This window comes from Nannobrachium achirus, assembly GCF_963921795.1.
Source record: "Nannobrachium achirus genome assembly, chromosome: 5".
Classification (NCBI taxonomy): Eukaryota; Metazoa; Chordata; class Actinopteri; order Myctophiformes; family Myctophidae; genus Nannobrachium; species Nannobrachium achirus.
Window position 1 is genome coordinate 60410171 of NC_137814.1, and position 16692 is coordinate 60426862.

A 16692-nucleotide genomic window follows, 5' to 3' on the forward strand; every position below is an offset into this window, starting at 1 on the left:
CTGCGACCCTCCGTCTCCACGGGACATGATGAATCGGCGAAGGAAACACTTTTCTGTGCTACACCTCCGCGGTTTTAGTACGAGGCTGTTAGGAGTAATGGTGTGTGAGAACCGAACGTGTTTACTTTGTCACAGCTTGACTCCTGTTGAAACGGGAGACCGTGCAGGCAAGAGCACTGCCGTGAAATAAGAGCGTGTTTGTTCACAAAAACAACAACGGAGAGCGGAAAAAGCGCGGAAGGCATTCATCAGTCAGTCATGTGTGCATGGATTGATGTGTCAACTGTCTACAGCTAACGACACGAAACGAAACAACGCAACACAACGCAACGAAACAGCGCAACACAGCCAACAGAGAGAGAGAGAGAGAGGCAAGATTTAAGCATTCCAGCACCATGTTCATAGACACAGTGAGCTGCTGATGGAGAGAGAGAGAGAGAGAGAGAGATACATGTGGTGAGCTTTTATCACACACCAGTGCTTTTCACATTTCCATGTCGAGGACCCCCCAAATCGATACTTATTTGACCATGAGACCCCCTTCTGGAATGATTCTGTACCAAGGACCCCCCATTTGAGAAGATTTCCGTATTATTATTTTTTCTTCCCTTTTCCAAATATTTCTTGATTTCTAGATTTTTGAGCGGTGCGAACCTGTCCAATACGTGACTTTGTGTGTAATAAGTAATAAGTATTTGACACACATCAGTCCATGTGTATGTCATCACTGTCAGGGAGAAACCTTGTATATCCAAGTTTCAAATGTGCATGTTATTTTCTTTCCGTAAATTAAAGTCCCTGCCATCATAGTATGACTGTTGCACAAAAAGTGAAAATCTTTCTCTAGGTCGTCCTCAGACGAGCCTTCCATCTTTGCTTCCAGTCATCCCAGTTCTCCATACATCCAGCCAGCTCGTTGGTGCTTTGCGCTCCTGCATCATTCTTGAGTATAGATCCACTCATGTTAGTGTGGGACGTCCTCGTGACCGGTGCCCAGGTGTTGGTTCCCACAGCACCAGTTTGCTGGCTGACAGCTCTTGGTGTCTTTGGCAGTGTCCTGCATGTCTCGTTCTCCTGGCTGCTATTTTATCGCTCACCTTTAATATTCCAGCATACAGATTCGTGTTGGTGACTTGCTCTTGCTGATGTTGAGCACTACACGTAACATAGCAGATCCACAAGCACAACGTGAGGCGTTGTGTGCTTGTAGATCGGCTATTTCTTTTTAGATGATGATGATGATGAATAAAAACGGTTTTGGACATACAAGGTTTCCACCTGACAACAGCGTCCCTTTTCTGATTGGACAATATGCTCCCTGTTACATCATGTGGGTCTATACGTCATCATCATACAGTACTTGTACACTGGCATAATATACAGTATAGCAGCAGTACACCACGTTGTGCACAGCTGTTCATTGGAGCCATGCATCAATGAGGCCATCACTTTGGTCCATTCCTGGTATTGAATGCATTTCTATTGACGTACAGGACGTCTCTCCACAATTAAAGCCATAACTCACTGGATTCTCCGCCGGCGAGCTGACCACTTCTGTAAGTTCAGTCAGTCAGTCAGAGACAGTGGTGGAAAAAGTAATCAAATGTTTTTCAAAGTATCGATACACAGATATAGAAATACTCTGTTACAAGTAAAAGTCCGGCATTCTAAATTTACTTGAGTAAAAGTACAAAAGTATAAGTATCAATTATAAAGTACCAAAAGTAGAAAGTTAATTTATGTGTGCAGAATGTCCCATTTCAAGTATTCAAATGTATATATATTTTTTAAATAGCAGATCTACAAGCCCACAATGAGGCGCATCGCAACGTGTTGTGAGCTTGTAGATTGGCGTTCAGATACTGGATTCTGATTGGCTTAAAACAGTGGTAAATCAGTCAACAACCTTGAGTTGGCTCATGGACCCCGCCCACTGAAACAATTAATGATTGTAACTAAATAACCTTGCAACTAAGTTACAACTGTGTTTTCTTTCATTTATATGGTAGAAGTGGTAGAAAGCAATTTATCATTTGAGGGTTGTGGGTTGTTTGGCAAAACAATCCTGAAACAGTGGTAAATCAGCCAACAACCCACTTCCTCTCATGGTAAATGGCTTACTTTTCAAATGGTCGAAATATTGCACCGAAATGGTCCATAATGCATAATAATCACATGTATAATGCATTATAATGCATGCATTATAAATGTTCATCATTATTTGTAACAATTCTTTTGAGCTATTATGAGTGCTGGTCATAATGCATTATAATAAGCTCAGTGATAAAGCACATAACTATCACACTTATAAACTATCAATTATAAAGTGTCTTTATGTGTAAATCCTATTGTTTCTCTGTAGTGTGCTTTGAAATCCTTTTTTGCCTTTCACTGCAGTCGGCCAAAAAACAAACCAAAACAACTACTCACTGCTTCATTAGCATACTGTGACTCTACTGTGTGTAGGATGCCGATTGATGTGTCTTAGGCTATTATGCAAAGAACACACATCTATAGTTAGATGACTCACCACTGGGAGGATCTCTGGTACCCCAGACAGTCTGTGACTCTGCCCACACTGACAGCCCAAGCTGGAGATGCTTTTCAAACTGTTTCACTAACTAGCCTTGTTACCTCGTTAAAAAGTTTCGCTGAATGGTATCCTTGTTCTAAGGAGCGCTGGGTTTGGCTTTCATTCGACGTCCCATGGGAAGGCCGTGGCGAGTGGTGAGGCGGTTCCTAGCGAGATGCAGGGAGACTTTGTTTTGCCACAGTTTGTGCTATAGACAGTATAGAGGGTATGCGCATGCATAAAGTGAATGGCATATCGAGTGGCAAAGTGAGTGGCAAAGTGAGTTAAACGTTGTTTAACGTTGTTACGTTGCAATCAGATAGGACTTTTCTGTGTGGATGTATGGGCTGTCAAGGCCAGAAAGTAGATTTTTGCCACTCAATAGCAGTGTTGGGCAGTAACGAATTACTAATAATATATTACTGTAATATTATTACTTTTTCCAGTAACGAGTAGTGTAAGGTATTACTCTAAAAAAAATGGTAATATATAACGCTTTACTTCGCAAAAAAAAAGCCTCGTTATTCCGTTACTAGCCATTTTAGACGATTGCAGAAAAAGAACAGATATACAAGACATCAACATACATCTACAGAGATGCGATGTAGCTTGTAGATCAGTCATTTGCGCAGCGCGCACAGTTATGACGTTGCTTATGTTGACTCATGAGACCAGTGCATGGACCAGTGTCAGCGTTGCCCTGCCTGTCACAGTCACAGAGCATACAGCGTGCAACGCGCTTACATGGATGGGAAATTTACAATCTACAAGCACTCCTCTCGGCCGCGGAGGGGTCCGTCGCGGGGGTACGTCGCGGGGGTCCGCCGCGGAGGGGTCCATCGCGGGGGTCCGCCGCGGAGCTCAGCGGGACCACCGTGGACCACTGCGGACTGAGTTGCTGCTGTTAGCCACTAGCGTAGCCTCCACTGTCTGAGCCCAATAAGCCTCATGTCTGTTGTAAAATGTAAAACTACTCACTGAAATAGACGGTTTTAGGGAGTTGAAGCCTACTTTCCTTAGTGGGAACACCCAGAGCCCCTGCACCTCACGTCTAAAATAGCCTACACTTTTTAGGCAGAAAAGAAAATATGTAGCCTATTATTTAAGGATAATATAGGCAGGGGTCTTCAACAGAGCTGAGAGTTTTAAATGTAATAAAAAAATAAGCAATGTTTTGTTGGGTTATATATTATATGTCTTAATTATGAATTGATTCGCTTGTAGGCCTATACCAAAATCCATTAAAAAAAGTTTCTAAGTCAAAGTTGTTCCCAGGTCAAATATTGATGTGTAATTAAAATGTGATTAATTGAGATTAATTAATTACAAAGCCTGCAATTATAATTTCTTTAATCGCATCCCAGAGACTCTTATTGTTCCAATAAATTGGATTCAGTTCTAAAAGGAGCTGGCTAAACAGATTTTGCAGGTAAAAAAAATTATAAAAAAAAAAAAATTACTCTTGATTCCAAGTAATAAGTAATATAATATTATTACTTTTTCCAAGGAGTAATAAGTAATAAGTAACGATTACTCTCCTAAGTAATATTGCCCAACACTGCTCAATAGGCGTTCCCAAATAACTTGGTTGCGACCGTCAGGGAGCAGTTTACTATGAAAACCTCCACCGGCCGTCCGTCCGTCCGTCCGTCAGTCCGTCGGTCACACGTCACACCTTTGCCCTGCTCATATCTCCGCATCAGTATGACATCACACCACATGTGTACACAAACCTTTGTGTACGTTGCTGTGGCAACAGTCTGTTGTTGCTGGTCTGTTAGTGTACGTTAGCAACCACCTTAGCAACCATGGTTTTACCCTAGCAACCAACTGTTTACCATAGCAACCATGTTTTTTTACCCTAGCAACCAACTGTTTACCATAGCAACCAGATACGCAGAGCAGGGATCTCCATATATGGGCATAAACAGGTGACATCACACTGATGTCAGATACTCAGAGCAGGGATTTCTCCATAATATATGGGCATAAAAGGGATTCTGTTAGGGATCTCAATATGTGGGCATAAAAGGGATTCTGTTAGGGATCTCCATATATGGGCATACAAGGGATTCTGTTAGGGATCTCCATATATGGGCATAAAAGGGATTCTGTTAGGGATCTCCATATATGGGCATAAAAGGGATTCTGTTAGGGATCTCCATATATGGGCATAAAAGGGATTCTGTTAGGGATCTCCATGTATGGGCATAACAGGGATTCTGTTAGGGATCTCCATATATGGGCATAAAAGGGATTCTGTTAGCTGTTAGTGATCTCCATATATGGGCATAAAAGGGATGCTGTTAGGGATCTCCATATATGGGCATAAAAGGGATTCTGTTAGGGATCTCCATATATGGGCATGAAAGGGATTCTGTTAGGGATCTCCATATATGGGCATAAAAGGGATTGTATCCCAGATGATGCCCTGTTAGGAGATCCACACTAACAGAATCCATATGGTAGCTGTCCTACCGACAGCTGCTATAAGCCAACCCTGGCGATAAGGTCTGAGTCGAAGAAATGCTTCTTTCCTGGCAAGAATTGCCCCTTTATACTGTAGGGCTCGTTTGTGTATTGTATATATCTTGTATATCTCCATATATGGAGACATAAGTTGCTCATGCCCAAATATGGGCTGGTGAGGTCAGACTTAGTGTGATGCGTAGGTTATCTCCATATATGGAGATTCAACTTCAATGAGTAACCATGGCAAACTGTCAACTGCCCGTATGTCTTGATAATTGGTAAAACAAACTTTTGGCCTATTTGTGGAGATAAGCGACCAACGGTCGCTTATCTCCCGATTAGGGAGTCTTACTGGTATGATGATGATGTCACTCGTATACCCTCTCTCTCTCTCTCACTCTCTCTCTCTCTCTCTCTCTCTCTCTCTCTCTCTCTCTCTCTCTCTATATATATATATGGGTGGGTGACGTGACGTAACGTTTTCGCTGTCCTCGGTGTCAAACATGTATAAATAAAAAATATATTTGTCAAAAACCTTCTGAATATTGTGCAGGACATTAAGCTTTATGTGAACTTACTCAAGATTAAAACATTTCATTCCTCATTTCTTCAGAATCTTCAACCAAACATGGCAAAACTCATATGGTGTGACTGTCCTGACCTTGTTTCTCAAAGTGGGAACTTGAATAAACTAAGAAAAAGAATTGCTAAAAATCATTTGAAAATGAATTTAGGCTAAAAAAAATGTCTATTTTGAGCCTATATCTTTTCAAAGTCAAAGCATAATGTTTTCAGTCATTTCTGATCAAAAACATTTTGTCCCCCAACCCAAAATCATTTGGTGTGACACTAGTTTGGAAAAATTAAACAGGCAATTATTTGGACACCTATTGGCTAGAGAGGTCCTTCTTCTGTAAGGCTATTCAGCACTCCCAGCACAACTGCAAGACAGGTGTCTGAGGTGAGTTATGATTTTAACATTTTCATGAAATGCCATCTTGTTGAAACGTTGACAAACTCACCATTCTGGATGTCTTTTGGTGTGACACCTTTTCTTTAAAAAAAGCTTAAGTTATTTGAAGTTTTGGTCATATTTCCATGTAGATCTAGGCTGCTTTGTTATAGCTAGCATGCTGTTAGCATGCTAATGTGTACATAGTAGCCTCAAGGTAAACCTAAATGGAGAAAACAGTAATATGGTGTGACACTTAATCATATGGTGTGACATGTCTGCTTGTCACACCATATGACTTGACTGTCACACCATATGATTTATACTGTATTTAACTACAGATATAACAACAAATAACAAAGTTCCATGTTTCTTTTGTACATTTAAACATTTGTTTTAAACATTTTTACATACAATGTAATTTAGCTTCATTCAGTGATACTTCAAATTCATCAGACAGAGCAGAAACCCCTTCACAGAAACCTTAACATATTGTTTCAATCTAAACAATATTTTCTCTTTGTCTTAAACTATACATTCCATTTTCTTTTGTCAGCTGGAAAATGACAAGTGCTGAGAGAACGAGAAAGTACAGGGAGAAACTAAACAATGACCCAGCAAGGAGAGAGGAGCCAAAGGGGCGAGACTGCATTTTCTACGAAGAGCAGGAGGTTGTCTGTGGCATAGCAGAACCGCAACAAGGCAGCCGGTTTGCTACCCTCACCAAATACGACTGGCTGATGTACAATACAGTCTAAATGTATAATCTAATCTGATCTAATACTTTTGTACTTTCACTCACTGGACTGGACAGTGGACAGTGTTAAGGTAGGACCCGAGACAAAACTAGCGAAAATAGCTGATCTACAAGCTCTCAACACGTTGTGCTGCGAGAGCTTGTAGATCAGCTATTTGCAGAGTTGCGCAACCCAGCACTCTTTAGCTAGTGGAGATGTGGTGTAATGTCATGATTCCTAATTACATTTGTTCAACACAAAATGCTGTGTTCAAGTTCAGGAGACTTCGGAAAAAAGCAATTTACCTGAATGCTGAGTTCTGTTTCCACTAATTGGTGTTAATAAAATGTTGCCTTGGCTCCAAGTGTGGCTATGCGCCTTATTGTCACTTTAGGATCCTTCTGCCGTGGGCCGGCAGAAGACTTAGGTGTGCGTAGCATTCCTGTGCACATCCTCATCATCCATCTACTACTACAATTCTTTCTTATCCCATGTTAAAGCCCTACAATAATATCCTGTTCAGAAATATTAAGGCCATGTTATCCTGGGTAATTGTTTAATCAATCAGTAAAGTTCAGTACTCACTAATAGGTAGGTTAAAACACAGTTTGCTTTGACACATGAAGATATGATCATACGGTGTGACACTAAATCATTTGGTGTGACATTCCAAATAGTGAGAAATCATACCTTTATTAATGATTAAACCAAAAAAATGTTTATGGATTACATAGAGAACATTATCAGGAAGAGTCACAAATATTTGTGTAATTTTAGAGAAAGTTTTGACAGAATACATTTAAAATATGTTGTAAGATCATGAACATGGGCCTCACACAGAGTGTCGATTATGAAAAAAATATACAGATATAATTAATTTTCAAAAAACTATAGTGGATCACTGGTTAGTTATGATAAAGGACTTTGATAAAGTGAGTAACTTAAGAAAGATGTACTCCATTTTCATTTTATGAACAATTATGTTCATGTCACACCATATGACGATTTTAGGCACAAGTACAACAAACTGCTGAATAAAGTCTGATTCCAATAAAATATCTAAAAACAAAATGTATTTCCATAAGGTTGAGAGTGAGTAGAACAAAAGTAAATAACTTTTATGCCTGCAATTTAAAGTTTTTTTAAAAACACATTTTTTGGGGCGTCACGTCACTGACCCATATATATATATATATATATATATATATGAAGAGTTTATTTGCAAAAACAGATAACTCCGTTTTTATAAATGTTCACAAATCCAGTTTTTTTATTGTGCACTCAAAGTAATATCAATCAAACTGAAGTTGGGTGGATTTGACTAAGTAAAAATGACTTAACAAAATAGATGTATCATAAAAAATGTAACTTTATTAGAAAATAGTTTTTCTTTTAATTTAAACTTATTTTTTTGGCAAAAACAGATAACTCCAACAGTCGTTTTTTATCAAAAACAGATAACTCCACATTTGATGTTTCACAATTGAATTTGGCCATATCGAGGACGCAAAAAGGATTTCCAGAATTTTACAGGAGAGCAAAAACAAAGTTTTGACAACATACTTAAGTAGTCTGTACTTTTATAGGGGCCACATGTAGCCACCAGGGGGCACAATAGGGGACAACTCAGGGGCCCCTGGGGTAATAAAGGTGCACCGTTGCTCCAATCTGCACCAAACTTGGCACAACCACTGTTCAGGGGTCTACCATGACAATAGTCACACCAGGGGCCACCTCACAGGCCACACCAGGGGCCCCAGTGTACCATATCAAGGGCCCCCAGGGGCCCCAGGGTGCCAAAGGCACACCATTGCTCCAATCTGCATCAAACTTAGCATGAACACTATTTAAGGGTCTGCCACGACAATAGTCACACAAAGGGCTAAACCAGGGGCCCCAGTTTGGCACACCATTGCTCCAATCTGCATCAAACTTAGCATGAACACTGTTTAAGGGTCTGCCATGACAATAGTCACACAAAGGGCTAAACCAGGGGCCCCAGTGTGCCATATCAGTGGCCCCTGGGGTCCCCAGGTGCCAAAGGCGCACTGCTGCTCTGATCTGCACCAAATATGGCACAAACACTGTCCATGGGTCTACCATGACAATAGTCACACCAGGGGCCACCTCACAGGCCTCATCAGGGGCCCCTGTATATCAGGGGCCACTGGGAGCCACACGCCACATGGGGCCACATGGTAGACCCCTGAACATTGTTTGAGAAAATGTTGGTGCATAATGGGGCAACAGTGCGTCTATGGCACCCAGAGGCCGCTGGGGGCCACACATGGCCCCTGGGAGCCACACATGGCCCCTGTCAAGACTATCTTCATGGCAGACCCCTGGAACAGTGTTTGAGACAAGTTTGGTGCATAATGGGGCAACAGTGTGCCTATGGCACCCAGAGGCCCCGGGGGGCCACACATGGCCCCTGGGAGCCACACATGGCCCCTGGTGTGACTTTCCTCATGGCAGACCCCTGAACAGTGTTTGAGACACTTTTGGTGCATAATGGGGCAACAGTGCACATAATGGGGCAACAGTGCGCCTATGGCACCCAGAGGCCCCTGGGGGCCACACATGGCCCCTGGGAGCCACACATGGCCCCTGGTGTGACTATCTTCATGGCAGACCCCTGGAACAGTGTTTGAGACAGGTTTGGTGCATAATGGGGCAACAGTGTGCCTATGGCACCCAGAGGCCCCTGGGGGCCACACATGGCCCCTGGGAGCCACACATGGCCCCTGGTGTGACTTTCCTCATGGCAGACCCCTGAACAGTGTTTGAGACACTTTTGGTGCATAATGGTGGCAACAGTGTGCATAATGGGGCAACAGTGCGCCTATGGCACCCAGAGGCCCCTGGGGGCCACACATGGCCCATGGGAGCCACACATGGCCCCTGGTGTGACTATCTTCATGACAGACCCCTGGAACAGTGTTTGAGAGAAGTTTGGTGCATAATGGGGCAACAGTGTGCCTATGGCACCCAGAGGCACCTGGGGGCCACACATGGCCCCTGGGGGCCACACATGGCCCCTGGTTTGACTATCCTCATGGCAGACCCCTGAACAATTTTTGAGACAAGTTTGGTGCATAATGGGGCACCATCTTGGATCACATGGTCTAAACACGCTGCCCAATGGATTTATCTGTTTCTGCAAACAAAGAGCTATGTCACTTGTCTGTTTTTGCTACAAAACCTGATCTTTGAGGGTGTTTAGAATGGGATATATCTGCCTTAACAACAAAATTGATTTTATATTCTAATAAAACTCTAACTTAACTGTTATTTACAATAGTCATCTAATTTTTTCCCAAAATGGCTTTTATCTGTTTTTGCAAATGAACTCTTCATATATATATATATATAGATAGATTTTTGCCATGGCATGCAGGCTCAACAAACTAGATTTCAAAAAGTGTGATCTACGGGCCTGTAAATCGTCTGTTTTCACAATGTGTGTATTTCTTTTTTTGTGAGGGGTTGCTGCCTAAAAAGGTTGACAACCCCTGCACTACAGGTCTGCTATTTTGGGACGTTCGCAGCTCGTGACACCATGGCACTTCACCGCAGTAATTTAGCCTGGCATGCATCTATGTGTTGACAGAAACACACTTAATGACTGGATACGTTCCATTTGTGAAACCGTGTTTCTCAGCTAATTGAAAGCACTTCAAGGGTTTCTGCGTGTTTTTTTATTTTTATTTATTTATTAACAGCCATCTGTCATCAAATCTGTATCCAAAGTATGACAAACCTCAGAAACTGCTACTCTACGCTGTTATCAAAAAGAAAAGAAAAAAATACATCAATAAAGAAAAAAAGACTTGGAGGGGCATGAAGTGGACTTACAAGCAATATGCACATCAGAACATTAACTTTATTTCATATTTCTTACTTTCTCTCCCTTCCTCATCCTTAAGTTCCAATTATGTGTGCGTACGTGTAACATGCGTGTGTGTGTGCGTGCGTGCTTGTGTGTTACGTGTGCGCGTTTACTGAAAGCTATGCTTCTTCTCCTGAATGCTGAGCAGTCTCTCCCTTTATGTCTCTCTCCATGGTGCTGAAACGTTTCAACTCCGTCTTGCTGTGTTTCCAAACAGCTCACTGTGTCTCTGTCCGTATACAATAGTGCTGAAATATTCAAACCCTGCTTCTCTGCCCGTCTTGCTCAAAAAGCACACATTTGACAGGAACAGGCAATTTAACCACTCGTTAAAGGACATGAACTCCAGACTAAATAATGTATAAGCTCATTTTCCTACTTCCTTTCCTACTTGATTCCAAATGACTGACCATGGGGGGTCTATTAGGCAGAAATGCCCCTGTTGTCCAGTTTCCCCAGTAGAGCCCAGCAGCACCCATAGCATAGAGTGGAGCCCATATAAGCCTATCGCTTTTACGCATTTTTTCTGTGGTCAAAAGTCAAGGTTTTCTTTTTCATGAATATGTTACAAACACATCCATGCCTTGGTTGTCCCACACAAGTACGCCACAGTCTCATGAATCATGTTCTGGGGTGAGCATTCGGCACAACTGCCAATCAAAGTGACCGAACTGGCCAATCATTGGGTGTATTTTCGGGGACTTGGCAAAACGCATAAACATAACGTAACATCAGTGGCGAAATTAGACCTTATTCCCCATGGGTTTTCAGATCAAAGGGGCCCTGGGCTCAGGGGCCCAGGGACCAATGTGAGCGGGTCAGTCCGACGGCTAAGACCCACAATTGTCGGGTCTTGTCTAGCACAGATTGACAGCCATACACTACAATGATTAATTCAGAGTGGAAATCATAGGCTAACAATAACTGCTGTGAATAGCCTAATGAACAACTACATGGCAGAGTTCTGTGCATTCGTCTATATTATTTAATTTTAGACAATAGAAGGAGCCAACAAGCCAAAAAGGTGAAGCAGAAGAATCAACCATGAGTGATTGGCATGACAAGCATTCTTATATTGCCAAAGCATACAGTATGATACAAAATAAAATAATCTCCTCATCTCTCTCCCTTTCCATATCACTGCTTTAAAGTGACTCTCACTCACTCACTCACTCTCTCTCTCTCTCTCTCTCTCTCACACACACACACACACACACACACACACACACACACACACACACACACACACACACACACACACTCCTTGTCTCCCTCTCTTTCATGTGCAGTGCCACTGTGCCACGCACCCAGGCACCGACACCACGAATCAAACATACACGCGACAACCGAAGCACCGAAATGAAGTGCAAGCGCAAACACACGCGAACACTGGAACACCACCACCAACACAATCAAAACAAACACACGCAGCCACGCGGTCACGTTGTTACACAAAAAGACAGACAGCTTAATGGCCCACTGGCTGCACATCAGTGGATTACACTGATTACAGCAAGATAAATTAAATTCAGATAGACCTACCTTGGCTTTAGGTCCAGAGTCTCCTCCAAAAAGCAAAGCAAGCATCCACACCAACAAAATATACGATTTTGTGGTCTTTCCATTTGTTATTTTATATCCTTTGGACGTGCACCCAGTATCTTGACTTCCACGTTTTATCCCGCGAACATGAGCGTTTGTTTCCCTTCCCCAGCTTTCACTTGTTGACAAGTTGGCTGACAAGTTTGAATAGCACATTACCGGATGTTTATGATTGGCGCTTCCTCACGATAATGCGAAAATAAAAGCTTTGTACTTTTATGAGGGGGCCCACAGATTAGGAGAGTAGAGACTCCTAATATATCGGAAATGACAATAGCCTATGAATTTATTATATGTAGGACTATATAATATGGAGCGCATTGGGCGTCTATTGAAAACACATTTTATTTTGCCACTAGGGGGGGCCCTTGGGTTTATAAAACCCAAAAACCCGTCCAAATTACGCTTGTGCGTAACATAGAACAGCATAACATCTGTTAGCAGAGTGTGGCGGCTTGTGTGGGACAATGATGGTATGGTTGCGTGTGTAATGACAATTAGTACATTCGTGAAAAAATAAAACATTTTTGACCACAACAAATAGTGTAAAAGCGATATGCTTATATAGGCTCCACTCTATGCTATGAGAGCTGCTGGGTTCTGCTGGGGAAACTGGACGACAGGGGCATTTCTGATGAATAGACCCAATGGACAGTCATGTGGGATCAATATAAGTAAGAAAATGAGCTTACTAAATTTACTTCATGTGTCATATAACTTTTCCCACCACTGTTTGTGTGCCAGGTGTTTCGGCGATGACTCCTGTACCTCCATACCAGACGTCAGCATGGTAGTGATGGTGCTGCCACCTAGTGGTGGGCAGCCCAGGAGCAGCACCACAGCCATCACCAGGTCCCATCGACTGGCCAGGCCTGGCCTGCTGCCCGGCCAGCCCAGGATCGCCATCGCGGGATCCCATCGGCTGGTCAGGCCTGCGGCCGACCTGCGCGGAGGCGTGGCCCCCTTCAAAGAGGTGCACATCACCAGCACTGTGGTGGAGGGAGAGGGCCCGCCGCTCGGTGCAGGTGAGTCATTTACACCAGGGGTTTTCAAAGTGGGTGACGGGGCACCCTGGGGTGCCGTGATGGCAGTCCAGGGGTGCCGTGAGATAATTTGATAATATTTGGAATTTATTTGGACACTTTAGTATCATTTTAAACTTGTAGTTCAAAGTTATTTTCAGTTCTAACCAAAATGGCTATTATCTCAACGTTTTCCTCGCAACATAGTCACTAAAATATCGTCACTGTCGGCCAGAAACCTCGTATCTCCAAGTTTCAAATGTGTACGTCTTTTGGTAAAGCAAAGCCCTGCTTCATCATACAAGACTGTCGCACAAAACTAGTGAAAACAGCCGATCTACAAGCACATACACTGGGCGAAAAGAGCAAGAATCCCAAAATATCAAATTTTGATTCTTTCTGGAATACGGACATTTCCGTCACATATCCTGACTTTTTTTGATATGCACCATATCTGGTCAAATATGAACCAAATATACATCATGAAGACAATATGGTGTACTAGGATACAAGCAAATATTTTATTTTTGTCATATATATGTTCCGTAAATGACCTTAGGTCATATCTGTAAATATCTGATCACAATATTCTTTCTAGAATACTTGATGTGTCAAATATTGATTCATATATGACCTAAAGTCATATCTTTACAGTGGATTTGCTAGAGAATACTGACCATTTCTGAGGCATATTTAAGGTTTTGTTGACATCAACCATATCTTATCAAATATGGACAAAGTATACATCTCCTTGTCATATACAAAGTATGCATATACGTAATGAAGTAAAATATGAATATACTGAAAGCATATTTTGACAAGAATAATGGCAATATCTGTAGCATATATCATCAACGATTTTCATATCAAATATACTTACTACAGATTTTGCCATTTGGCATGTTTTGGGTGAGATATTTAACTGATATTGATAGGTCATGAAACAGAACATTTCTGATGCATATATGAGTTCCATAAAAATGCCATATCTGGTCAAATATGAACCAAATATATATCATGGAGACAAATGTTGTACTAAGATACAGGCGTAAGTTTAATTTTGTCAAGTATATGTCCTGTAAATTACCTCAGGTCATATCTAGAAATATCTGATCATAATATTTTTTCTAGAATACTTGATGTGTCAAATAGTGAGTTCATATATGACCTAAAGTCATATCTTTACAGTGGATCTGCTAGAGAATACTGACCATTTCCGAGGCATATTTAAGTATTTGTTGACATCAACCATATCTTATCAAATATGGATGAAGTATACATCTCCTTGCCATATACAAAGTATGAATATACGCAATGCAGTATATATGAATATACTGACAGCATATTTTGATAAGAATAATGGCAATATCTGTAGCATATATCATCAACGATTTTCATATCAAATATACTTACTACAGATTTTGCCATTTGGCATTTTTTGGGTGAGATATTTAACTGATATTGATAGGTCATGAAACAGAACATTTCTGATGCATATCCTGACTTTCATGGAAATGCTAGATCTGGTCAAATATGAACCCAATATATATCATGGAGACAAATGTTGTACTAGGATACAGCCGTAATTTTAATTTTGTCAAGTATATGTTCCATAAATTACCTCAGGTCATATCTGGAAATATCTGATCATAATATTTTTTCTAGAATACTTGATGTGTCAAATAGTGAGTTCATATATGACCTAAAGTCATATCTTTACAGTGGATCTGCTAGAGAATAATGACCATTTCTGGGGCATGTTTAAGGTTTTGTTGACATCAACCATATCTTATCAAATATGGACAAATTATACATCTCCTTGTCATTTACAAAGTATGAATATACGTAATGCAGTATATATGAATATACTGACAGCCTATTTTGTTAAGAATAATGGCAATATCTGTAGCATATATCATCAACGATTTTCATATCAAATATACTTACTACAGATTTTGCCATTTGGCATTTTTTGGGTGAGATATTTAACTGATATTGATAGGTCATGAAACAGAACATTTCTGATGCATATCCTGACTTTCATGGAAATGCCATATCTGGTCAAATATGAACCAAATATATATCATGGAGACAAATGTTGTACTAGGATACAGGCGTAATTTTAATTTTGTCAAGAATATGTTCCATAAATTACCTCAGGTCATATATGGAAATATCTGATCATAATATTTTGTCTAAAATATTTGTTGTGTCAACTAGTGAGTTCATATATGACCTCAAGTCATATCTTTACAGTGGATCTGCTAGAGAATACTGACCATTTCTGAGGCATATTTAAGGTTTTGTTGACATCAACCATATCTTATCAAATATGGACAAAGTATACATCTCCTTGCCATATACAAAGTATGAATATACGTAATGCAGTATATATGAATATACTGACACCCTATTTTGATTAAAATAATCTGTAGCATATATCATCAACGATTTACACATCAAATGTACGTACTACAGATTTTACCATTATGCCTGTTTTGGACGACATATTTAACTGATATTGATAGGTCATGAAACAGTACATTTTTATGCATATCCTGAGTTCCATGGAAATGCTAGATCTGGTCAAATATGAACCCAATATACATCATAAAGACAATATGTTGTACTAGGATACAAGCAACATTTTATTTTTGTCATGTATATGTTCTGTAAATGGCCTTAGGTCATATCTGGAAATATCTGATCACAATATTTAGTTAGAATACTTCATATGTCAGATAGTGAGTTCATATATGACCTCAAGTCATATCTTTACAGTGGATCTGCTAGAGAATATTGACCATTTCTGAGGCATATTCAATGTGCGAAAAGATCTAGAATCCCCAAATATCTGATTTTGGATTCCCTATAGATACGGACATTTCTGATGCATATCCTGAGTTTTGTTGATATGCAACATATCTGGTCAAACATGAACCCAATATACATCATGAAAACCATATATCATACTAGGATACAAGCATAATTTAAAATGTGTCATGTACGTGGTCCGTAAATTACCTTTGGGCTAAAATATCCAGAATCCCCAAATATCTGATTTTGGATTCTCTCTGGAATACGGACATTTCTGATAAATATCCTGAGTTTTGTTGATATGCACCATATATTGCCAAATGTGAAACCAATATACATCATGAATGTTCATGAATACAAGCAGCTGTTTAATTTTGTCATGTATGTGTTCCGTAAATGACCTTTGGTCATATCTGAAAATATCTGATCACATTATTTTGTCTAGAATACCTTTAAGTCTCTGGTAAATCTTGATGTATCAGACTTTGACTTCATATATCACTTAAAGTCATATATTTACAGCATAACCACTTCCAAATACAGACCATTTCTAATGCATATTTAAGGTTTTGTTGACATCAACCATATCTTATAAAATATGGATGAAGTATTCATCTCCTTGTCATTTA

General features: G+C 40.5%; 1 protein-coding gene across 1 annotated transcript in view; it reads left to right on the forward strand.

Moving 5' to 3' along the window:
* Nucleotides 1-16692, forward strand: part of LOC308285235 (calsyntenin-2-like) — a gene marked incomplete at both ends in the record, with an annotated part of 86416 nt that overhangs the window by 47411 nt on the left and 22313 nt on the right. The window contains one exon of the mRNA XM_080725953.1: nucleotides 12969-13249. Coding sequence (XP_080582079.1) covers nucleotides 12969-13249 — 281 coding nt within the window. The remainder of the gene's footprint in view (nucleotides 1-12968; nucleotides 13250-16692) is intronic.